General features: G+C 37.4%; 1 protein-coding gene across 3 annotated transcripts in view; it reads right to left on the reverse strand.

Moving 5' to 3' along the window:
* Window positions 1-14,419: 14,419 nt before the first annotated feature.
* Window positions 14,420-27,174, reverse strand: part of CEP170 (centrosomal protein 170) — a 73,396-nt gene continuing 60,641 nt past the window's right edge. For 2 of the 3 annotated variants that reach the window (XM_080341823.1, XM_080341822.1), the window contains 6 exons: window positions 26,678-26,825; window positions 25,093-25,260; window positions 24,696-24,784; window positions 18,559-18,652; window positions 16,154-16,205; window positions 14,420-15,074 (listed from right to left, as the gene is read on the reverse strand). In XM_080341823.1, the coding sequence (XP_080197949.1) occupies window positions 14,788-15,074; window positions 16,154-16,205; window positions 18,559-18,652; window positions 24,696-24,784; window positions 25,093-25,260; window positions 26,678-26,825 (838 nt within the window). In that variant the 3' untranslated portion in view covers window positions 14,420-14,787. Of the gene's footprint in view, window positions 15,075-16,153; window positions 16,206-18,558; window positions 18,653-24,695; window positions 24,785-25,092; window positions 25,261-26,647; window positions 26,826-27,174 lie in introns of all 3 variants that reach the window. The other variant, XM_080341824.1, reaches the window with a different exon arrangement.

The raw sequence follows: 27,174 nt of genomic DNA on the forward strand, positions 1-27,174 counted from the left end.
ATTTCCCTAATGATCAACTATCACGTTATCCTATCTGCCTGCCATTTCTCAAACGTGCATGGGAACTGCAAATGTTACAAAGGCAGATTTAATCCTTCTGTTGTATGATGGAAAATATCTAAGGAGTTATAACCAAAAAAACCCCATAGCTTTCTTACAAACCACTTTATCAGATTATTTTCTCCAAGTTCAGCAAAGTGTCATGAGACAGATGAGACAAAGAATAAAGCACTGTGTAGATGACAACACCCCAAATTAGATAGTGAACTTATTTCACATTGTTCTGAAGTGCAGATGTGAACAGCAGGAATCAAAGGCCACTGATACCAAGATAATAACATTTAGTACCAAATAGGAATTAGATATAACTGTCTAGGTTTCATTTCTCTGACAAAGGAGCCCCTTCTAGGTGAAGGAAAGCCAGACTAGGAGGCTGATCCAATACTCTCATCTTCTCATATAAAATAATATCCTGAAGTACATTCTCAGATCATTAAGACCAGACAGTCCTGCTGAACAAGCTGCAGAGTATCTAGAATGATTGAAGTTGTGCTGAAATGTGAAAGAAATACCAGCGCTTCAGCTTCAATTGGGTCTAAAAAGAAAATGGTGGAGACAGAGCAAGAAAAAGAGCAGGAAAAGCTGGTACTTCCCTCAGTCTCAAGGTTGAAGATGTTGCTTATTTTACATCTTTTACCTTTACATTTCATGGACAGTAAGTACCCAGCGGATGTTTTTCAAGACCTTCTAGTTCAAATTCCTCCCCGCTTCATCTCTCACAAAAGCACGGCAACCTGCAGCACAACGCAGTTCTGCTGCGTTCCCCGGCTGGCGATGGCGGCCGCCCTCCTGGCCACAGCCACGCTGGGCCTTTGCCACAGCTGTTTTCCCCAAGCCAGCCAGGCTTTTTTCAGTCCTCACCAGCAGGTTGTTCCCAGGAGCTGAGTCTCCACAGCTGCCCCAAAATCAGGAAGAGCTGTTGTTGCTGTTCAGTCCTTGTAAGCATCTAGCTGTAGAAATTATAATAATGCCACTATTTAAGTACTTAATGCACAATCTCTTCATGTGTTCATTCCACTGCTGATATTACATAGCACAAATCACTTATTTATGGCAGTTTATTAAAGCTATATCAAGCTAATTTAAATTAGCTCTGTGTGGTCATTTCTAATAGCTATTGTTTACCACTGCTCAGGTAACTCACACTTCTGGAAACAGTCAAATGTGGTAGCCTATACTTTTCATATACGTAATTTTTGCAAGTTCAGTTACAGGTCATCAATTCATGTTTTGATGTAAATAATAATACATGTTGCTGAGAGCATGACAAATCTTGAAACCGAGATAAGTACCAAATGGCATTTTGCAGCAAAGGGTTAGCTTCTCAACATGAGCACTTAATTATATTGCTCAGCACAGGTGACATGTACTAATTCTTAGTGATGTTCCCCTGGAAAACACAGAAAATTAGGGAATAAGTAAAGGCACAAAGTGTCAAGCTGAAATATTGTTTTTGCTTCTTGTGTGGTGTCGGTGGGGTGGGGTGTCTCTGACTGTACCTGTGTAATGGATGCAGTGACCGAGGAAATGGTTTGAGCTCACGGGTGAAGCAGTTATCCTGTTATGGGTTGTCTTAGAAGTGACTGACTAGAGAGGCTGCCAGCAGCCAGACAGGCAGTGTGAAATAAGGATGGCAAATTACAAGAAAATAACAGAGCCTGAGCTGCTGCAAATGTATCACAAAGAAACAACCTGCAAACAGATGAAAGGTGTCAAATGATTTTTTCTATCATAGCCTGCCATTTCCGTTACTGTCGTGGTCAACTCCATAAGAAGATTTGCCTCACACACCAGATGACAAAGACAGGAAAGCCCTGGATGCTCATGATTGATCTCAGGCTCGTAATGAAACAGTACAAGTCTAGAATTTTTTTGGTCATGTCAAGTGGTAGCAGATCCAGGAGGGGGTGTCTAATGGGCTTGGCACTCTCCTTGCTCAAACAACCTTTATCGACCTTCTTCAGGAGAAGGTGGCATGTCCCAGAAACTGCCCACCTTACTATGACAGTCTCCCTTGTGGCTTCTGTTCTTTTTCTATATGAATGAAATCAAGGCCAGTGGGTTCTTCAGCTTCTTGAGATGTCTGTGTCATTTGTTTACTTAGTCTAGGAGCAAAAAAATAACTAATTCATTCAATTTCATGTGTAAGTGTAGAGACCAGCCTGGCAAATGCACTCCCAGCTGTCAATATCTGACTCAGATTTGTGATGCAGTGAACTTACAGGATTCACTATGCAGAGTACAGGAATTCTTGGCTTGTTAAACAATTCCAGAATGTTAAAGATTCTTGACAAGAGGAGCCACTTTTCTGACTCCACGACAGTCTTCCAGGACCACCACACAGCTGGCAGACACATTCAGAATTTGAGGAGTGCAGAATTAAGTTACATCCATCTCTATCCTGCAGACAAGAATTGATTTATCTTGGATTCTGCTTTTACAAAGAGCTCTTTAAAAACTCAAATGAAAATATGTGATCCTGTTCTGCTCTTCAGAAAGCTGCTTCTTAATGAAATAATAATAATAATAATAAAAAGACTAATATGTCTTATGCTAAGCCATGGTTTAAAACAACACAAGGAAAATCAGCCCAGGAAAGTTCTCATGAATCTTTCAAAACAGGTTTTGCCTTTAGTCATAAGTTCCTTCCATTACAAAACACAAGAATTATTATTGCAGGCCTAGGTAAAAACAGAATATGTTGAAGAAGATACAGACTCAGTTATTTGTGAAAATCTGGTCAAACCCCTTTAACTCCAGCATGACAGAGAGTGGAAATTTGCTGACGTACGGTGCGCTGCAGCACTTTGTTGTGCATTCACCCTGCAGCTATTGTGCTTCAACGCTCACGAGCAGCTGTTTGATAATCCCTGCTACTGAATATCTGCCTCTTGAAAGGGACTCCGCTATGGAGAAGCCGTGTGTGTCCACATCTTAAATAGTTCATGGTGCTGCACTCCACCCACCAAGCACATCGGTGTCCTTTACATATAGAGTTGTATAGTCAGTGTTTGCTCACTTCTTTGCAACGAGGTGATCCAAAGTTGTCACAGTGCTTTTAAAAAAATAATGCAGAGCACGGAAAGACTATGCGGGTACTGAAAGGTCTGTAAAGTGGTTTTTCAAACAGCTCTCAACATGGTGAAATTCCTTTCAATGCAGGGATATTCAGAACTCGAATGTCATGGTTAACTGGGCATGAGCAGTAATTTTTTGAATAATCCTATTATGGATAAGGACCAGAGAAATCAGTCTAATCCAGATTTGTGTTGGCCATAGAAAACTTTTTATTTGCTCAATTGTAATGTTAATATTAGGGATTTGATAGCCAGATTATCAGCTTTACTTTGACTTGAATTCTCTGCAAAGCACATTAGGATCATCTTTTCATCAAGCAGAACTTCCTTTATTACTAATAGGAAAAAAAAAAAAAAATCAGAACAAGCAGCCCAGACAGGAAGGGAAGAGAAACCATATAATACAAAAATCTCTCTTGCTCACCAGAATTTAATAGTAATAAATCCCTATAATCCCATTTTCTGGTGTAAAAAAAGAAAAAAAAAGGAGGCTGTTTACTTCTGCTGCGTTAAATCTTGCTGGCCAGGCCAAGGGCAGCAAAACCCACGAGGAGGTGATGAGCAACTGTCAATCACGCAAGAGCTTCTAGAAACAGGTCACTGTTAAGGTGGTTCCACAGGCTTACACTGCACTGCTTCAGTGACAGTGGCTCTTCAGGACTCCTCCTTTATGTTGTTGTTTGTCTTCAGAAACTCAGCTGGAGGAGGATCCACAGAGCTACAATGGGAGCTTTAATCCCTCAGAGTGCTGGAGCAACAACTGATCAATCTCCCATCTGCATTGGCGACAGATTGCAGAGGGGTCTTTCCATGTGGTAAAAGTTGGAAACCATTCATACATCACTAATTTTTCTTCTGAATACTTGTCAGCAGCTAAAACACCAAAAGTACTTACAAAATTAAGTAATGGCTGAAGTTATTATCTTTGTTATGCGTGTGTAGGTCATGTGCTGACATAGAGGGGATAAAAACATTCCAGTTATCCAAGTTCCAAATAGGTCAGAAATAAACATAGAAATGATAAGCTAGTAAATGTATGTTTAGCCAGAATGATTCAAATTACAGTTCTGATATGAAAACATTAAACAACAACAAAAAAACCAAACCAAAACAAAAAAACAAAACAAAACAAAAAAACTTTGAAATGCAGAAGGGTTTTAAATTTGGGGTAAAAAAACAATGTCTGGCCCACATATGAAGGGTAAGTTCCATGCAGCGAATATTCAACATACAGTTCTGTTAATTTTTGTCCAATTACTTCCCATAATTAAATCCTGACTGGTTGTTAGCATTCAACCAGCTCATTTAATACAACTTCTTGCCCAAAGTTCAGTGTCCAGCTCTCTGATTTTTAATATCTCGACTTCCCAGTCATTTTCCCTGATTGACCCCAAGTAACAGCATCTTGACTTCTCCATTTGCCAGCATTATTCATACAGCTGGAGAAAAACTCCTGCATTTGAGTCAACCTCCTGCTTTTCTTGATTCTATGGGTTCTATTCACTTCTCAAATGCCTTTTATTTTTTAATGCTCCAGATTTAGCAACAACATCTGACTGGTTCTGCTATCTCAGAGTAGCAATGGCCCTTTCCACTTTCAAGAGTGTTCAAAAGTCAATGAACAAGATCAGCACCTTCTTTTTACCCTGTAAATTAGACATAGAGGAAGCCTTGCTTTCCAGAACCCTGCTGGCATTTCCCTCTTCTTCTGTCTGCTGGAAGGGCTGGAGGTGTTGTCTCCTTTCCAAAAGCGACACAGCCCACATCTGCTCTGGCTGCCTCCGCTGTCCCCATGTCCAAGGTCTGCTGATCTGCAGAAATTGCTCTGCCAACTAATAACTCCTGCAGTCATCACTGGTCCCGAGACAGAAAATTAATGTGATAGAAAAACGCAGCGTTCTCTTTTATCCAAGTCCTCCTGGGTGAGAAGAGAGCTTCTCCCAGATAGTCTGATTCTCCATCCAGGCAATCAACTTCCACAGAAATCCCTGACACTTTAATTTCTTTGCAGCATGACCTATTAGTTGCCGAAGTCCAGGCTGGGGAAATTGTAGCTGGGTTTGCAGGCTTACCTGAAAAACTGGATAGGGGGTGGTCCAATCAAAGCTTTATTTTCCTCAATTCTTTCGGGGAGACTTAAATCCTTTAAAAGAAATATTTCCTGGGAATTTTCTTTCCTCCCCCTTCATTTTATTTATTTGAGGAATTTCTAGTCCCGATGGTAATGCACTTTGGAAAGCTTTGGTTCTAGTGAGATCACGCATTATTTGTTGCATAATAGCTTGGTTCAGCAGGCATACCAGGTCACAATTTCTTTCCTTAGAAGCTCTGTGGCTATGAACAGCAACACTGCTTTGTCTTTATTATCCACCTGTCGGACTTCAGTGCACTGGTTTCTATCAGAGGGAAGATCAGTGAGACAAATCTAGCATATTCCTCAGTGAAATTGCCTTACAGGAGAGCCAGAGCACAGGCTCTGACAGAGCCAGGAGGGGCCACGGAGATCCTGACTGTCTTAAAATGATCATTGTCTTGCCTGCCTCTGGTTTCTTCCCTGGTAGTGACCCCAAAACAACTCATACAGAATGTGGGATTATCCACTTAGCTCTGTCCTTCCAGACCCCTGAGTAAAATGAAAGCTTGATCCACAATCCTTTCTGGTTTGTCATTACTTTTGTATAATTCAGTCGTAGCAGTGGCACAGAAATTAGGAAACTTGGATCATATTTCAAAGGCAGGCAGATGTAATGGGCCATGTGGCCTTTCTCAAGATAACAACATTAACACTGGAATTCTTGGTAAATCATCAGCTTAAGTAGAAAATTTTAGGGGCTTCAGTTGTCACTTTGTTTTGTTTTGTTTTGTATTTCTTACAGATCTAACCATGTGCTACACATGGTACAACACTATATCTTTTCTTTCTTCCTGAAAAGCTGACAAGCATGTGAATGGCTTTAGATCTTCTCTGAACTGTGTATACCCTAAGTACCAATGTTATTTATTTGATGTCATAATCCTGTGGACATTTAACATATTTGAACAATAAACACGCAATCAGTAACTGAGGCTCTAGACCAGAGGATTTCTCAGATCTCTCCACAAACAGTGAGGCCTACAGCTGCGTGCTGTCCTGCAGGGAAACTGCTTTGCGACTAACTCCGTGGAGGTACAAAATAGCACCTTTCAAATCGCTGACAATTTTTGGACAATTGAACAAAATACACTTGTGCAGATGTTTCTCACTCGGAGCTTCTGCATGCATTTAGAAATGGTATCCTTACATTCACAGAATCACAGAATGTCAGGGATCGGAAGGAACCTCAAAAGATCATCCAGTCCAATCCCCCTGCCGGAGCAGGAACACCCAGATGAGGTTACACAGGAAGGTGTCCAGGTGGGTTTTGAATGTCTCCAGAGAAGGAGACTCCACAACCTCCCTGGGCAGCCTGTTCCAGTGCTCTGTCACCCTCACTGAGAAGAGGTTTCTTCTCAAATTTAAGTGGAACCTCCTGTGTTCCAGTTTGTACCCATTACCCCTTGTCCTATCATTGGTTGTCACTGAGAAGAGCCTGGCTCCATCCTCGTGACACTCACCCTTTATATATTTATAAACATTAATAAGGCGACCCCTCAGTCTTCTCTTCTCCAAACTAAAGAGCCCCAGCTCCCTCAGCCTTTCTTCATAAGGGAGATGTTCCACTCTCTTAATCATCTTTGTTGCCCTACGCTGGACCCTCTGCAGCAGTTCCCTGTGCTTCTTGAACTGAGGGGCCCAGAACTGGACACAATATTCTAGATGGGGTCTCATCAGGGCAGAGTAGAGGGGAAGGAGAACCTCTCTCGACCTGCTAACCACCCCCCTTCTAATACACCCCAGGTTGCCATTGGCCTTCCTGGCCACAAGGGCACAGTGCTGGCTCATGGTCATCCTGCTGTCCACCAGGACCCCCAGGTCCCTTTCCCCTACACTGCTCTCTAATAGGTCATTCCCCAACTTATACTGGAACCTGAGGTTGTTCCTGCCCAGATGTAAGACTCTACACTTGCCCTTGTTATATTTCATTAAATTTTTGCCCACCCAACTCTCCTCCCACTTGTTCCCCATGCTGCGCGCATTGGTGTACAGGCATTTCAGGGAGCGAGCTGAGCACACCGATTTCACCCTAGGGGTATGGGAGGCCTCCCAGCCTTCATCAACTCTAGAGTGCTGCCCCACTGATGCAAGCCCAGCCACAACCCCATCCCCCTTCAAGTCTAGTTTAAATCTTTCCAAATGAGCCCTGATAATTCCTGTCCCAGCATCCTTTTGCCACTGCAAGATAAACCTTTCCCACGTATCACTGATTGGACTGGTGTCTTGTAAAACCAGCTGTTATCAAAGAACCCAAAGCCCTTGGAGAATTAAAATAAATGGCTCCATCAGTGCCTCTGCAGTGCTGCAAAACTGGCAGCCAATCTAAAGCCCCAAGTTATCAGTGGCTGAAAACTTCTATTGATGTGATCTCTGTTAGTCCATTAAATCTTAAGATTAAAAATTAAAAAAAAAAAAAAAAAAAAAAAAAGAAAGAAAAAAGAGAACATTTTAAATATATGCACAGAAACCAAGATAATTTGCATGAAGAATTAGAGCATTTCAAGCACAGGCAGAGCATATTAATTCAAATAAATCTGATACACATCACTGCATTCAGTATTGTCTGACGGACAGAAGTAGGGATTAATCTGAAAGAGAAATTTTCAAGAGAGCTGTGAAAATGTTGAGATATGCACAGCACTGAGGATTGTGTGTGTGGTAACTCCATATTTAATGGAAAAATGGAACTAACCCATAGTGCCAGTTTAAGCCTCGTGTTCCAGCCAAATGGTGGGGAGGCTGCCAAGCCCAGACAGCTAACGCAGCACGGTGGGAGAGGCACTCGCAGCTCAGCAGCCTCAGATACGTCGGCAAGGAGCACTGTCAGAAACCCAGACGGGGAAAGGGAGGGAGAAGTGAGCAAAATGGATCTGGCTGAAAAGACACAGGTCACTGGCTCTGTCACAGCCACTCGGGAGTCAGGGATAACTTTGATATTAAAAAATGGGCACTGTCAAATCAAATGGTGCATTATTGCTACCATTGGGCTGTATGTTGTCACTTACTGAGTTTTCAGTCGTGGCAAAGCCCTGCCTCAGCATTTTCTAGGCAGCAAATACAATAAGAATGTTCTCAGTGTGTTTTCCTGTCAGTAAGACGGGGCTGAAGCTATTTCCTTACAGAAATTTCCTAAGAGAATAAATGTTTGTGAAGCGCTGAAAGATTTCAGAAAGAAAAGCACCACTGGAGGGTAAAATCTTGTAAGCGTTTCTTTGGCTTCAGCACTGCAGTGCAAGCCTACAAGCAATATTGACGTTTGTAAAATTATCTGGGCCAGTCTGCAGCGCTGCTGTCTGGGAGGCTCCAGAAAGCGGCAAGACAGGTTCATTGATCTGCAGCAATTCTCCAAAGCTCATTTAGCTTCAGGCTTTGCACTGTGCCTCTCTGGAGAAAATTCTTAATTAGAAATTTCCTTCAGCTATGCTTTTTAATCATACCTATTGCTTTATAGATTTCTTTTTTTTTTCTGTTATCCTGTGCTTTCCATTTCTTGTCCTACTGCCTTTGAAGCAGTAAGACAACTTCCAGCATGTTTCCTAGTCTGGAGGGACTTAAGTATCAATTAAAAGAAACCATTGATGTCAGCCAGGATGAATTTCTTCCTACTAATTTAAAAATCTTTGCTTTTGCAACGTCAGGTTAAAGCTTACAATCGACTAATTTTAAAATGCTTTAAAAAATGCCCGTCCTGGGGGCCAGCTTTTCTGAATTTGACAAAACTGCGTATAAGCAAAACCCAAAACGTAGTGACCTGGTTTTGCATCTAGTTAAGCAAGTATGTAAATTCACTTACATGAACCTTTCCATTGATTTCATGGAGACCAGCTCTGCTTACCTTGTAATTCAGTGCTGGTGCATTAGGGGACAAACAAATAATTTTATTAAACACTTTTCTTTCAATTGCATAAAATCCATGTATTTTCCAAATAAAAATCACTTCATCATTAAAAAGGAAACAATGGCTTTCTATGTTAATTCCACTTTGAAAAATACTAAAATCGGCCAGAGTTAGAAATTTAGATACTCAAACAGCCTGGAAGCCCAATAGCACATTCTCTAAAAGTCCAAGTGGCAAATACTGCTCACACAAAGGAGCAAAACCCCTGCTCATGTAGATCAAAACCACCGCACCTCTCCTAAGTTCAGTGTGCCTGGTGCTGACGTCTGTGCTGAGATAAGGCACTAAGCTGTGGCTTCGGATTCGTATTTGAACTTCTGCTGCTCTCGGAATAATAACTTCAGTGAAGCCATGGCTGTGATTTTCAATAAAAATCAGCATTTTCAAATTTGCAAAGGTGTTGGAGAGGAGCTGTCTTTGAGGAGTTTATACATTCAGGAAATCAACCCAAGAAATCACTAAAGTAACATTTTAACCTCAGACTTGCAATGGGGAGAAAGCAACTTATAAGGTGTTAAGAACATTTCATAAATTGTGGTAAAAAAAAAAAACAACCCTAGACTTTTCTAAATGACCATCATACTGACAGCAGCAACCATAGCTTAGCTTGGCTTGCACACATCCTCGCATGTTTGGAAAGAAAGATGAACGAACAGGGCTGTGAGGCAAACTTTTGATAGCATTTGAGTTGCCAAGTGTGGAGGTAATAAGATCACAATATTATACAATTTTGTTTTTAGTCAGTTAAACACAATTCATCTGTGAGGTGCAAAAAATGATTTTAGGAAAACAGTATAAAATAAACTGCACTGGAGGGTATACATTTGTTTGGGTTTTTTTTATTCTACTGTATGGATAGAGCCAGCTTATTTGAGAAATTTTTCTGCAAAGTGAAAAATGATGTGATTACTAACACCTATAGTATCTTGTAAGTATTTCCGGCTGCCCTCCTCTGCTGAGGAGCAGGGAGGCTGCAGTCCCCACTGCACCTGAGGCACATCTTGGACTATAACGTGTGTATCCCTGCACAGCTTCTGACCCCCTCTGAAAGCACCATTCTTGTGGCCAAATTTGTATGTATGGGCCATCTGCATCTCCCAGATCTCCTTCGCACTAAAATTGCCTCAAACTAACTGCACAATAACTTTATTAAGGTATTTAATTTCTTAATAATTTTAAAATCTCCTGAATTACCTGCAGTCATCTCTCTCATCTCTGAACAGAATCAGTCACTGCTAACCTGAACCATAATTCACATCCACATCTGTATTATTTCCTCAATTATTTTTTCTTAACTTATCAATAACATTATCTCAGAGGCAATGCTGTGAATGAAATGTGAACTCACCTGTTAGCTTTTTACAAGTTTATATCTAAACCTTGTTCTTTGTGCCCAGCTTTATACAAATCCATGTGTACACGAACAGATAGACATAAAGAACTTTTAGAAATCTCATGTTGCACATTTAAAAAAAGTCCCTATTATTAATATGGCTTTTTCTGTTAAGAAAGGCCACCATTTCCTTAAAAGTCACGCTGCTGCTAAACTGCTGTTTTTTAATATAATATAAAGACCTCTAGAGTCCTGATAGCACTTTAAGCTATTCCATAGGAGCAGAAAGACTTGTATATTATAAACATGTGTATTAATTTTTAGAACAAGTCTAAAAACGGTACCCTTAAGGAATTTATGGACTAGAGCACCAGAACTTAGCAAGGACACACATTAATTGGTATGTGAAAATGTACGGTTTATCCCTGACGTGAACAAATCTCTATTCCCCTACTTCACCCTTAAGGCCCTAGTGGTTGATTAATTTTTTGCAAGTATAACTTTTGAAAATGTTGCCCTGTGTTTCCATTTTATAATAATCCAGCCTTCCCAAAAAGGGCATTTTGTAATACTATCATTTTAATACCTCTCCTCAGATGTGAGGTAACAACGTTAACATGTCACAAGATAGTAACTGCTTGTGAAGTTGTTAGCAAGACAAAGTGAGCACAGGGTTTATTTTCTCACTTTTAACTCCAGTCTTGTTGGAACAAGCAAAGATCAAGATCTTTGTCAGCAGGCTTCCAGTTATCTTATCCTGCTTTAAAGTATTTCCAGGGCTGCATAATCCTACTTGTTTGCTAACTACATCTTATCCTCCAGAAATATACGAATAGTGAGAAAAGAATCTGAAAAGGAAACACCTTGCTCCCCAACTACTTCTCTGTTGGCTGTCACTTAAAGAAACAGCAGGGGGCAAGGCTTACCAAGTCAAAACCAAAAATTGGTTTTACAAGATTACTGAGCTAGTGCAGTTGGAAGTGCTGTTCTTTAGCAATATTGCCAAGACTGATATTGTCGGATGTATGTAGTATCCAGTAAGCATGGCTGAATTACCAGGACTGTAACTGTCAGCATTTACAGATGCACTCTATTTGAAGACAAAAATGACATTCTTATGCTTTTAAAAATCCGTTCATCTGTCAAGAAGCAGCTAAGCAGTTGTGTGGTGAGCAGGTAAGTTTTTTTCTTGCAGTTCTCCTCAGATACAAAAGACTCGGTGATACAAAATCTCCTTGGCATGTAGTGAGTGGCCTCCTTTTACTGTGCACAGAATGCCTCACGCACTCCTGCGTACCCTTTCTTTTCGTGGCTGCACATTAAAGCAGCAATTGCAGATCTCCTCTATGCTGGAAATCTTTCCAGTTAACATTATAAAGGCCTTCCAACAAGCATTAACTGAAGTTCAGTTTTCTGTGTGAAGCAGCATTCTCTTCTGAGGCTGAAGTACCAGCTGCTTTTGGTACAACATAAAGCTGCAGTGAAACATCATCTTGCTGTTATCAGGTCAGGCACACAAATTACACTCCTGGCTTTATTTCTGTATGCTACAAAGAGACGTGTCATTACAAGTATTTGTTGGGTGTATAATTAGAACAGTGCATGTGGCTACGGCAGGAGCCAACAGCGCTGATCAGAAGAGGCCTAACTTCACCTTCTCTGTGCCCCTGCATGTCAGCCCCACTTGCTGATGTCAAAAGCGAGGAGGGGACTGATGCTAACTGTCTGGATTCCCTAAGAACTTCTGAAAAACATCTCTTCAGAACCTCAGCTCAAAGTATGGTGGATAGATGAAAAGATTACATGGGAAGAAACAACAAAATGCTACACTATGCCACAAGTCAGAATGTTCAATAAAGTTTGCCAATAAATGGGTCAGAAGGAAAGCAGTCTGAAATCATCTACTGTTGCAACTGGCAGGTGCGTTAACTCCCTTCCATTCTACAAAGGGAAACACAGTCACCGTTTGGTGACTGACACACTGGATTATTTTTGCCTCTAGCTTTGCACAAAAAAATCAGTTCAAGTGTGGATATGAACCTCAATACAGGAAAGTGAGCCAATACCTCCAGCACAGAATAAAAGGTGCAGCAGTGGCAATAATGCAACCTTTTCCAAAGAAAAGATGTTTATGAAAAAAATGTCATTTCCTATATCAGTAAAAGTCAGACTGCAGGAAGACTGAACTTCCCAGCTCTCCATTACATATTCACAACATTCGTAAAGTTCCAGAAACACTTTATTTAAAAATGGAGTTGTAAATGCATATAACAAAATAACATACATAATAAATGTAACAAAAATAAATAAGGAGAACATGTTCATACAAAATAAGAACATAGTAATGCAAAATGCTTATTACAGAACGTAAAGGTATGAAGGCCTGAAAGAACACAAACAGAATCTTGCATGAAGAGCCTGCACCTTTAATCCTTCCTTGCCATTTTCTACTTTCCACTCGAGTCTGCGGAAAAATTATGTTCCCAAGCATTAAACGAAAGAAGGAACTATGGTGACGGTTTGGTACACTCAGTTTTCAACACCTCGCTCTAGTTTCGATTTGTTTTTGCCCTTCTCCACCTCCTAAAACTTTTCACATAGCCTCTGTAAACTCATGTAGTTCAGGCTGCCACAGTTAGCTGAGTAGAGCAGATTGAGTCATACATGAAGGCTGTTTGCTTTTAATTTTTTTAAAGAAAATATGAAATCCATTATACAACAGATTAGTGGTTTTGTTTTTACATCTCTACAAAAAAAGTTTTTGCATTTTTATTAACTGGTCCAACTTCGACTGACTTCTGAAAGCCTGTACAATTTAAAAGTGTACAGAAAGTAGGTTTTTTTAAACAAATGTCATATAGGATTATTGCTGAAATATTAAAGACCATTTCATAAAAGCTGCAAAACTGTATCTTTAACCTTAATATATAGAGACTGATGCAAACATACGAAAATTCCAGTCTATTAGTTACATTTAACAGAAACAACATTCCTCCAAATTACAGTGTTCTGGAAATACAAAGTAATTTATTTTTTTTCTTATTATTATTTCCAAATGTTAAGTTACTGGGACAACTTATAAGGAAAATAGGCTTATATAGGAAACTTTAAACAGACCTGCTTTTCAGTGGTATACGCAAAATGTCTATGTTAGCAGTTGTCTTCCAGAATCCTTTTAAATATGTAAGACAGAGACAGCTTTACTAGCAAGACTACAGGAAAATATACATAAGCAAATAAAATAATTTGCTTGGGAGTGCATCTATCGATCAAGCAAATTACGACAACTCTATTTCCAACTCCCCTACAGAAAATTTTACACCTCATGATCACTCCCAGGAACAGTAATTTCTTCCATAAGCTTCCGTTGCATTTGAATTGGTGAGAGCCCATTTGCCTTAATATGCTTGAAAATGTCCCATGTTGCTGTATGCTTAAAGTTGTTTCCTAGTTTCAACAAACATTTGGACAGAAATGAGATATGAAATACTTCTACTTTCATTAACATCAAAAAGACAGTTGAAGAAGATCAAAAAGTGCCAAATAGTCCTTTCAGAAAGTGGATTAAAACACTGCAATGATAATACAAGTACAGTATTACCAGTTTTCTATGTACACTCAAACACTGCTTGCTGTTTGATGATATTGATATGTTCACCTATCGCTCCCAGCAAATCTTAGTGCAAACATAATATGTGAACTTCATAATCCCCAAGACAATTTATGCAGCAACAAGGTTATAGAAATCACAGAACTGTGTGAGATTTTCTGTATACAAGAATGAATGCTTTCTGAAATCTGTCTTAACTTTTGCAGTAATGTGTCATTGTAGTCAAAGATAATGTTTCCTGCATAAATCATCTAATTCAGAATCAAATGTAACTTTAGAGGAGGAAGTCCATTCATTAGAGCAGCTTGGCAAAGAAATCTGGGGTTTCAGTAACATTAAATGTTAGACTGCTTGCAATGGCTTTTGAAAAGAAATAAATCTATTACAGGAAAACTGCTGATATAACAATTTTTTTGCAAAGCACACAATCACAAAGGGCAAACCTGCCACAATTTGCTTTCCTACACTGGTATCTATGTGTATCTTTATGATTTGACAAGGATTTGTGTGACAGTCAAAGCATCACAGTTAAAGAAAACTGGTTTAATAAAACAACTGCTGTTTGACCAAGCCTTTTTCTTCTTTCTTTTTTTTTAAATTATAAAACCAATATTATATTTTTTTCATTTTTCCTAAACATTCCACATGAAAGGTATTTGTATTAACACTGAGATGTCACTCTCGCAGAGTGGCATCTTCCTCTTCTCCATCTGGGTTAAACCTATTGAAATGTATGCTGAAATCTGACTCAGATTCAGCATTCTCAAACTCAGCTGCAACAGGGCCGGCGGCGGGTCGAAGAGCTCGAGCTTCAGGCTGGCAGTTTGGCTGCACTTGGGGGCGGGTACTTTGCGAAACGGGACTGGACTTCAGCTTCGACTGAGCTGGTAAGATGGGGCTGGCGAATCCCAAGTTGCTCAGAGCATCCAGGGTACCATCAGGGTCAATCATAGCATTAATTGCTAAACAGTCAAGAAAACACAAGAGAGTTAGGGAAGAAACTATAAAAAATAGATTTTCTGTTACCATAAAAATTATGAAAATCCTCTTCTAACACTTTTATTATTATGATGACAGACATGAGTTTTTATGCGTGCTACTCACTACAAAGGAGTGGTGTATCCAACATATATGTAGCTGATACATATATTTAAAAGCATTTACATGTATCAAAACTTCAGATGAAATGAAACTGCACAAACTAAACACTGTCTGATGTGCATACAGGAAAGAAAGATGACAAAACTTCTATGATTAGCTTGTAGGGACTGAAAGATGGGATTTTTTTAGTAATTTTTAAAGGTCTTTTTCTCTAATATTACCATTATATTATGTTTTGTTCAACCTTACTCCTCCAAAGCTGATTCCATGACTGAATGAAATTTGTATAAAAGAACAATCATTTATCCTTTTCAATGTATAACGATGGACTTATTGTCCCCCTCCCTCCATACAGTGAGGACAAACAGAAGCACCTAGGTACAATTCCATTTTACTGTACTGTTAACACGTTGTCACTTTTAACAGAACATCTAACTTCCAAAACTATACTAACACGTATTCGAACAGCACTGCATACACAAGGAAATGACTTGGCCTCTTTCTCTGGGCCTTATTTCTTTGTTACATTCTCTGGACACAATAGAATTTGAAATAATTTAATGTTTTTTTAATTATAGCTGAGCATGAAACTTATACTATTTTGTCTACAAAAATGGTTAATGATTCCTTCTGAAACATTATTTTTAAAACGTATTTTACTGTAGAATTAAATCTGAATACTAAAAATAACCAATATAGGAAATTTACAACAAATATCATCAGGATATCATCACCCTCATGTTTTAAAATAATTCAGTGATGCTTCTGTACCACATGTGCCAGCAAATACACATTACATTAATGTATATAAGTGATACTGTAAAGATACTTTAATAAAATGTGATGACTTTGTTTCATTATAATACATGTATATAGACATACATTAAAAACGTTTTCAAACAAGCAAGAACAAAAGAGAAAAGTGAAACAAGATTGGTACCTTGCAGCTGTTTCTCAACTCGTTTCAGTTCTTGCAAGATTGATGATATTTCCTAGGAAAGAACCAAAAGCATTTCATTAGGGAAAAAGAGACCCAAACTACCTACCGGTAGTAAACAATTTCCCTCCCCAACCTTTCAGTATGTTATCTGGGTTGCCCCTCCTGGTATCAAGAACACCCTTGCTGGTGGTGGTCCAGCCATATCCACCATGAGTCCCAGGTGGCAGTGCTTGAGGCTGGACAGCCATGGCCCACTCAGAAATCAAGAGCTCCTCTGCGCTGGCTGATTGCTCAGATCAAGAAAACTGCACTCTGTTCCTTGCTCATCTGCCTGTGCTGCTACTTCTCAAGTAGAGACTTACAGACACCATGGTTCTGTAGAAATGGGCAAAGTGACAGCAAACCTTTAAGGAAAAGTTACAGTATAAACCCAGTATTAATGGAATAGGGTGATGTACAACCCTGTTCAGATGCGAGTCAGAACTGTAAGATGACTGCACTGGGATTTTGTCGCAATCATTGGGCCCTGTGCCCTCAAGACTCTGCACAGCACATCAGTGTTGGGTCCTCAGCACTTGTTCACCTTACAGATTTTTCTCCTCTGTGCTGCACTACTTGCTAACACAGACATAGCACAGCAACACACTGAGAAACACAACAATCCTTAAATGTACCACATCTTAAACTATAAATATGTAAATCCTACAACTGAGGGATCCTACACTGAAGAATACTGCTAATCCAGCTGCTGAGGAGAACTATCAGTGGTCTTCAAAAGTTGAGAATTTTCAAAGGCACTGATTTCAGAAACCCATTTAACCCATCATGGAAACCTATTCTGTACTAAGTAATATGACTTTTGTGGGTGGCAAAGAGATTGATTACCTTGGATTTAACGAAGTCAATATCTTTAAGCTGATGCCACATCTGAGCTGGACATAAATGTCCCAAGGACAAAAAAAAAACTCAGTTACAATTGTCCTCTGTTAACTTTTAATAATATTCTGTGGTAAAAATAAGCACTACATTTGAATAATATATTGCTCTGAAAACCGAGCAGAGACTTAAAAATCAGTGCATAAAGGAAAAAAACAAACCAAAAAACCAAACCACAACCATACACTTTCAAACTGTGTGAGATGATTTAATACATTGTAAAAAAAAATTTGTAAAATGTTGAACTTACGAATAAATATAGAACTAATAATTTTCTTTTTTTCAAATGAATGCCTAAAACCCCCATATTCATGGCATTTAGAACATAAAATACTAAACTTCAATCTTATTGTAGAAATGGACAGGGTAAGAGAAACTCCTTATATTATCATATTTTTAAAATCTGAAACTTCTGTGAGTAATTTGCTTAATTGAACTCTAAAAAAACCAGCAAAAACTGTCAGTGTATCTAATAAATTATAACACTGAGTTATTAATGATTGCGCTTAAGAAATATACTATCATGTAGAAATTACAGGCCAGGTTTTTAATACTTCCAGGAAAAATCAATCTGGATGAGTTTAATAACTAGTGATGAGGTAACAGAGAAGTGCCAGCCAGGTCAATGCCAGAGGAAGCGTGTTCGCTGCTTCTGAGCAGTTCAGTACAAAGTACGAGAGAAGGAGCTTCCTCTCGCACCTTTCCCTCGGAAAAGAAAACTGCCTTTCTAAGTTGACATTCTTAACAGCTTGGCACTCAAGATGGGTTAATGTACCCAGGCTCTCCACCTGCTCGCACATGCAGAGATGTTTTTCAAACTCTGCACTCTGTGTTTAGAAGCAGAGGAGAAGACTACGAGGAAACAACATGTATGCTCCATTCCCTCATGCTGCCACGCAGCTGGGTCATGAAATGGCCCTCATTAGGTAGGGGCAGATGACTACATGAGTCAACTAGAGCTGTAGTTATCACTTCCACACAAAATCAACATGATTATTTTTCATTGAGGAGTGCTTTTATTGCAATGTGTCTCCAGATTATTTCCATTCACATATAGCAAAACACAACTATTTCTCTAAATATTAATAATCAGTATTAATAGTACTAAGTATTGTATATTAAGTATTAATAATCAGTAGGTAAAGTAATCTTGACATTGTAAAACAAGTTAATTCAAAAGGAATCCAGTATTCAAACTAGTGGTTGCTACATTTTGTTTTAAGTAGGTATATAGTCTGAACTCCCTTTATTATTTTCTTGATCCGAGTATTTTCCCTGAACAATTACTTAAGATTGTTTCTTTATAAGACAGTAAGTCTCAGCAATTACTAAAGAAGATTAGGTTTATACTGAACATCTAAATAAAACCTTCTAAAGATTTTTGCCTTTATATCATTGAAATAACACATTCCTCTACTGACTATTTAGAAATTAGAGCAGAAGCTCATTCAAACCAATGGAATTCATACCATGCTCGATGTTTTCACAATAGGAACTTCACTTTCAGCTCGCAACTTGTTTTCAATTTCTTCCCAATTTCTGTCTTTGTCCTTAAATAGTATTCTACAAGAAAAAAAATTCAAGAACAATATGTTTAAAATAGACAAAAATAAAGAAACTGAAAGATTAGATCCTTGATACAAGAAAGCAGGAGAGGGACCATGGAATAAAACTAAAATTTGAAATATTGAAAACTGACAGAATCCAACCATATAGTTTAAATTTTCGGGGAAGCATACAGGGTTTCAGCAAGATGACTATTATTGACATTAAAATGCAATTTCTCTAACTAAATACTCGCTTAAAATGTTGAAAAGACACAGCTGATTCTTTCCTCCAGCACAGAGACATTTTTTAAAAAAGTAACTATTTTATAGTAGACAGAGAAATCCCTGCAGTTAGTACACTGCATTGTACAACAACTGCAAAACGAAAGAGAAAGATTAACAGTTGTAACTAAATGCAAGTCTTTTACATTTGTATTGTATATTAATTTAATGAAAAATAAAATTCTTCAGAAAATTAAAAGAAAAATGCATTTCATAAAAGTTTTCATTGAAAAGTCTCAACACACAAACTATATAGACATGATTTATTAATATAAGTATTATTTGTATTAAATGTTTGAAGAAGTCACTTGTATTATTTATAAAGCTCCACAGCATACTGTGAAATTCCTCATTTTTAATGGTTTGCTTCTCAGGTGTGATAAATAATTTTTGTTTTCATTGTCGTATCATGAATAGCATCTAAACTCTCTACATTTGCAGAACTGAAAAACAACAACAAAAAAGGAATGTGCAGATGTTTAAGGTCTGTTTTTTTCAGTGACACCATGATAACACACAGGAGTCCAAATTCATTTCTTTTCTAATTGGTATTTCAGAGTTAGAAGTACAAAAATATATGCAGTAATACTGCTAAGCAAAAAACCAAACCAATTTAGTCATAACCAAAAAGTAGTACATTTTAAAGAAGTTATTAGTGTAGATAGGTCTCTGAGGAAATAATTTTTAAGCTGGAAATTCACAATACCTTGCATTTCATAAAGACTAAGAATTTGAAAACAATCTAGAGACTTACTACTGCTTTTCTGTTAATCTTTTTTCACTTACTTATACCGTATAGAAAATCCCACTGTCTATTATCAACCTGTGAAGGAAGTCTAGTTTTTCCAAACATACAGCCTGTATTATCCTATCAGCACATAGATGCCTGTAGACAGCCCATCCTGAAGCAGCTTTAACTCTTGTGTCTTTGAGGTCTTCACTCACTGCTGCTTCAGAACATGGATTTGTCAGATGTTTCACTGAGATGAAGTGCTGCTCTCACAATATGATGTAATGGAATGGAAGCAAATGACACTTCTGCAAGCGATTTTCATGTATTAAAGTACAAAGCATACAAAGAATAAACATTATACATATTTCTTGGGGGAAGAGTAATCAAAATTACAGTGAAGAAAACAGGACACACTTGCTGGCCTCAAGTAGTGCCATCATTGTGTAACTAAGCTGATCATCAGAGACCTGACAAGATTGCTTTTATGTTCTGGAAGGAAGTGCAAAAGCTTGAAGCCATAAAACTGCAAACCTGAATGCTAGAAAGTACAATTACAATAGAAAATTTAGGACTTGCCTGACACTGATGAGTTTAAATAATTAAAAAGCAGAGCAAATTAAATCCTTTTTGGATCTTACAATAAAACAAGACAGGCAACACCTGGAAATATTTTGATTCAGTATACAGAGAATGTTACACAGCTATACTTTCCATATTTTAATAGGATTTATATTATTCTGGAAATCAGCAGGAACATGGAAAACAAAACTTTATTTAGCAGTAAACAGAATTAGTAGGAAAAAAATACAGAAGTTACTGCGACACTTCCTGTTATTTTCATTTACCTTCTTGCTCATGCTATATTAAAATACTTCTACCTTTATGTGATTAATGCCTCTGCTTGTGTATGTGGTATTTTCAGTCTTTATTTTAGAGATGGTGTTCTTACATCTCTTTTACAATTTGACAGCTTTCCATTTCATAGGTCATTTTATTAATAAAACAAGAGAAAAAAAAAGCAGTAATTTCTAAAAAGTTATTATTTCCACTATGAAGTGGACAGGGTGATCTGTTTTTGCTCTAACTTTAGCCAGACTATTTCCTTTTTACAACATTTTTTTCAGTTCTTCATTTAGTACATTTTAACCTCCCAGGGGTCTTCATCTCTGTCTCCTTTGCTTTTTCTCCTTCCAACCGTACTCTTTATATTCAAAGAACATTCTGCTCTTGCCATTCCCAGTATAACCTTCTGGGGTAATTCTGCCTGAAATTTCTTACTTGCTTGTTCTCAGTTCCCATTTTTCCTTCACTGCACTTTGCAGGATGCAGAGCAAGCTGCAGAGTCTGACAAGTAGTACCTGCACTGACTTGAATACTTTGCCTAGATTTTCCTTGACTGAAGAGGTACTTGCCTGCTACAAAGCAAGCCAATAACACTGCATTCACATTGTGGAGCGCCAATTAAATCATGTTGGTCTTCTCACTTCAAAACCTACATAACTCTTCCTCCATAATCTCAAAAATTCCTGCAAACTCATTATCACATATAGAAGACAGAAAAGCAAACAAACTGCCACCACAATAATTTTTTAGCAACAAATGGCTTAGGAGATACATGGTAAGACTGCTGCAGAATTTTTAAATATAATATACACCAGCAGATAAAAACCTGATTACACAATGTAATGAATAAAGAAATATTAGAAAAAAAGTAACTTAGCAATACACAAAGCTATGACTTTATCCTGAAGAAAATTACAACTATATAGAGGATTTGGTGAAAGGAAAGGAGCAGGAACTGGAATCTGGTTCATCCAGAACACACCACACTAGGACTTGGGGAAAAAAATAAAACAACAAAACCCCCACTAAACCCAAAACAGTGTGGCCAGCACTGGGAGAAGACAGAGAGGAACACAGTGTCAAAGGCTTCTCTCAATCCTGTTTCTTAACTCAGTGCAACTTGGGACATTATCTATAAACTGGAAATCAGAAATAGCAGCTCTAATTAACTGGGGAAGAAACTAGTCAAGCAAAAAGATATATATTTCCTTTTATCATCATATGAATTGATTTTCATGACTGTTTTGTGTTTATTTTATTTTATGATAGATCTGCTTATCAAGAATGACTGAAAATGTTTATGTTCTTAATATAAATTTTAGCCAAAGTGAAACTGGTTCATTTGTAAAGCTAGCTATTGCAACTAAAATATAACAGCAGGAAGGGTGTTTGCGTTCACAGGAAGCGTGTCTTTCTCCATTTGGAGCTCAATGGAAAGGATGCCATTTCTTTAATATATATTATGCAATCTGTAAGGAGTGTAATTGCCTTATACTGTCTGTGTTCTCTGGAGAGTGGTTTACATTCATGAAGAAGAAAATTTGAGGAAGGACCTTGAAAACCCAGTCAGGCTTACTCTCACTGGTGCCCCTACAAATTTCTCCTCTAAGGTTCAAGTACTTTGGAAAAATACACAACTACTGGCTGGACAAATCCTGATTGATTCTCACTGTATCTGTTCAGGGCAAAATTTTAACTGGCTTAACTCCAGTAAAAAGAATAGAAGCACACCAGTTGGCTGAAATTGTATAATCAAAACAAAGCTAAGATCAAGTCTGTAATAGGTTCTAGCTCTCTAAAAACAATTCTAAAACTATTGTTGCTTTTCTGATTCAAAATACTAGTGATGTTAGGAATAACATCGTATTATTCAAATCCATTCTGAGTGGCAGAAAAAGGAAGTTTTGATCATAGCTCTGGGGAATATGCTAAATAATTTCTTATTAAAGTTTCTCCACAATGTTTTCATAGAAATATGCAATGACACTATATTTACATGTATATAAAATGTTTATAGGTATGCTTATATTTTTACATCATACATGATCTTCATTATTACCTTCACTACAATGTAGCCAAATTACCTTTTAAGCTCAGAATATTAATCAGAAAAGTGCAAGACTTGTTTTTATAGTTACCTGCTTTTTTCAGAATGAATTTGCATACATAAATTTGTTTCAACTTACTGTACTGAACTCAGTCTTCTCTTTTAAGTGAATTACAGCTGTGCTGGCAACATATTCACAGAAACTGCCAACCATCAAGAAAAATCAGCATAATGAAAGAGTACCTACTATACTGCTTCTGAGGAATTTAAGATACATATCATCCTAGACGCCTACCACAAATAAGTCAGTAAATAAGCAAGATTCTTGTTCCAATGATGCATCTTTAAAAGGAGAAAAAATATATTGGTAAGCAGAGTTCTTCACAGATGTCACTGTATTTTCCCAGATAATTATGTGAAAAACTTAACTTCATGTAATATTTTGTTTCTGTGTCCGAATTTCAAACACCTTTTAAAATTACTTTCAAAGAATGGTCATTCCTAAGTATCTCTTTGCATGTATTTAATTGCTCATCATTTGAGATCAGCTATTAAAGTAAATGATAGCATGCACTCAGAGGTTGATTACACTTGAACAGTTTGTGAACTTTCGCAAAATTTGGAATAAATTCTGCATAATGAAGTTGATCTCTGTTAATTTGGCACAGCTTTTGAGAGTAACCATATTGCACAACACCTGCATTTCACAAACTCGTATGTATCCAAATCTTACATAGTAAAATACATTTATGTCTTTTCTTTAGGGATATTCAAATAAATACTGGGATACATAAAAGAACGTATCTGGAGAAACCAAAGAGGGAAAGGCAGCCAATGACCTATTTCCAATATTATAATCCTGTGGCCCCAAAATGGTGAGTTGGAAAAAGAGAAATGAGATGAATATCAGTCCAAGAACATATTCTGAGATAGCGGCAATAAAGTACTCACAAATGTTACCTGTAACCACCAGTAAAAACACACAGACAACCTTAGAACAGAAATAATTAGAATATACTGCAGGCTTTTAAAGTCTTAATTCTTCACTCAGTGATACGCTCCTACTAGAGAGACCAGAATTAGAAATGGCAGATAACCTGTAGTTTTTACCAATTTATAGATTTTTTTTTTTGGTACTCCCACAAGAATATAACCTTCAGATATGTTAGTATTTTGCTGCTTTTACAAGTTACATCACCCTATGGTGAAATAAATTTGTGATCTGATGCTTAATTTGTCACCCATCTAAGATTTCAATATCTAACACTTCCTAGACAAACTAACCAATACAGAAAACTACATGCAGTTCAGCCAAATCTCTTTCTTAATTTTAATATACTATTTTTAAATTTTTACTATTTTACTATTTACTGTTTCTCTCAATTTTTAAATTATTAACTGCACGAAGACATGAAGGAGGACACATGAATTATACAATCTGATCCTTGCATTTAGAATTTTTATTTATTCTGCTCAAAGTGGTCACCAAATGGTTGTACACTCACTCAAGTGAAATGGAGCTGTTGGTACAGCAACATGTTCTCATTTTTGACATGTATATACTTCCTGTTAGCTACTACGACATTTTATGCAGGAATCTATCTATGCAGGCATCTTCCATTAAAAATAAGAGATGGTTACATCTGTTGCTTTAGATCTCAATAGTGACAACACTGTCTCCAGAGCAAGTTTTTTTTCAGAAGGATTTACTGAAACTGCTCTTCTCTGTTTTAATTCCTAACCCGGGTGATCCTTACAACAATTTGACAAATGTACGCAGCCTGGTTTTACAGTTCAGCAACATTTTAACCTTATCTTCTAAGGAAGAGAGTTTTACAAGACTCGCATAGAGGTCATGTACATTTTGCACAACATTTGCATGGTTGGAACAGCTCCTTTGCTGGAAGTATGATGGATATCGTTCTGTCCATAGAAACTTTGCTGATATTTATCCTCACATAATGTGAAATACACACAAACAATAATGGAAAAATTATTCATTCCAAATCTTTCTGAAAACTAAAAAAAACCATAGGCAACATTACTATTTTTTAAAACACAAGCTGCTACTAAATACATTTCCTTTATCTGTGTTATGCATTGGTGATGAGAGCAGAACGTTTTCAGTAATAACAAGAATTTTTACAAACTCACCTGATTTTGCCAGCTGTTTTGTCTATGGATTGTCGTATCTTGCGAGAAAACTGGAAGACTGAGGACAACAGCAAACTGTCCCCCATAACCTGCAATAGTTTTTTAATAAAAAAGCATATTATTAGTTTAATGGGAATTAAATACAAATAATTATATATATTTTGAAAGCTTTTTTTAATTTAAAAAAAACTCCCATAATTGTGTTTTAATTAGTATTGTATACAAACAAACATTTTAACATTTTGGAAATTAAATGATACACAAATATTTTTTCCAGTATTAATGCTACCTGCTACAGGTAGGAAAGAAAGAATAATGCCTAGAATTTTAAGTGGGGAGACAGCAGCAAAAGCTTAAAATAGACACATTACCAGAGACAATCCTGTTGTGTACTTACCTCATCTCTGCTCCAAGTCCTTCTCCGGGTAATTGTTGGGGGATCAAGTGCATCTGTTAGCTGAGGTCTAGGATCATTAGTCCGACCATTCCCCTCTGGTGGTTTGGCATGCACTAGTGGAGGAATTTTTCTAAAATTGAGACTTTCATCAAACACTCGGTCAACCAACTGGGGGGTAAAAGAAAAATGCAGTTTATGATATCTATATGCAAGGTCAGATGAGTTTTTTTTCCTTATGAAACAGTTTACAAGAAGACTATCAAATAAACATCATCCTGTTGCCTTGGACAGTATAAAATGATGTATCTCTTATGCAACAATTCCTTGTCTTTTTTCATATACCAGACATACACAGCAAAATTAGACTACCACACAGAAATTTTACTTACAGGCAAGTAACATAACAGTTACCTATAAACTGGTATTGAATAATTTATTCCTTTGATTAATGGAAAATATCTGTGGAATTAAGTACAGTACTATAAAATTTAGATTTTCTCCCAGATTAGTCATAATGTTACAGAAATACCTATACCTACTGAAAGGAGATACTGCCACCTGCAGTAGTAAGTACACACTGTACAATAGTTTAAGTAGCGATTTTTTAGTAATACAAAAATCAGAGTGGTCTAACTGGACCTGAGAAAATGAGCATTTTACTTCCTTACAGTTCAGCCATAAATCCATGAGAATTAAAATCAAAATCTATGTGAGTGCAGTTACAGTTTTTCTGAGTATACAACTCACATAGATTTCTTATCAGTGTTTATCTTTTTTTTTCCACAGAAAAAGACCATTTTATACTAAACATAGTAAACTTATGTTTTAACCAAACTTTATGCACACAAAAATGAATAAACACATTTTGAAAGGAATGCTACGAAGAAAAAAAATGCAATAAACTTTTACAACTTATTAGGATAAATTGTAATATGGTAGAAAGTGATGATTAAAATTCAGATTAATATGTTCACCAGCATTAGACCTGTGATGGTTACTAGAACAAGTTAGTCAATATAATAATGGAGCAGCACACCAGAGATAGTCAAAGAAAACAAGAATTATTAGAAGCACAAGTCAAACTAATTTCAAGGCAGTTTTTGATAATGTTATTAAGAACAAAAATCTAAAGTTATTTTTGACCGATGGTACCTAAGTATTTCAATGTTCAGAAGGCAAAACTTTAATGTCACCTGTGAAAAAAGGGACTTTTTTGTTTTTAATAGCTATGCAAAGTATTAAATGTATAAACATTCATATATATTTGTGCATGCACACTAGTATGCACTTAGATACCCAGTGGTATCTAAGGCTTCAGGCAAGCAAGAAATAAGTAACTATCTTGTCCTGTGTTTTGTGGAAAAAAAAAGAGATAGATAGTATGCATCCTTTTGACAAGCTGTGTTCATAGAATAATTTCTGGGTTGTTTGTTGAAATGTAAAGGAACTTTAAATCAAAAAACAATGTAGAGAGCATGCATAGGGATTGAGTGGAAATAACTAAAAAAAGCTATGCAAAATGCTAAAAGCAAAAGAAATAAAGAAAAGGAAGAACCTTATGCATTTCTCCATGAAGATCTCCTACCTCTTCTCTAGTGTCTATGGCAGAGCCAGGGGTGGTGGCAGCAGTGCTTACTGTGGTACTGGGGGCAGTGCCTGATGAAGTCACTGAATCTATCTCTCCTGCTACATCGTTGATTTCCCGTGCGATGAGAGCCAGATCTTGACTGATCCTAGTAATAAAGAGAGTGTTACATTCTCCCCTACAAATGCTTCTGGACCAGTAGAGCCCAACCTGCAGCCTTTGAGCTTCTAAGTTCTAGTTCCTGATAAGTTTGCTATGAAAATGTCTCTGCCCTTCTAAATGTGAAGTTTATTTTTAGAATCATAAAAGAAAATTTTAACTGAAGCTTTTAATAACATGCCTTTCTAGGGGAAGAAGGTAGAAGGTGATCTCAAAAGATCTCAAGCATCCCTGTTTTCCTTCTAGGATTCCCAAGCAGAGATGTGTGCAACATGCAGTAGATCCAATATATGGAGTGCACTAGAAATGCGCTGAAAATACTGCACAGATGACCCGTG

The sequence above is a fragment of the Nesoenas mayeri genome (assembly GCF_963082525.1).
Source record: "Nesoenas mayeri genome assembly, chromosome: 3".
In the NCBI taxonomy this organism is placed as follows: domain Eukaryota; kingdom Metazoa; phylum Chordata; class Aves; order Columbiformes; family Columbidae; genus Nesoenas; species Nesoenas mayeri.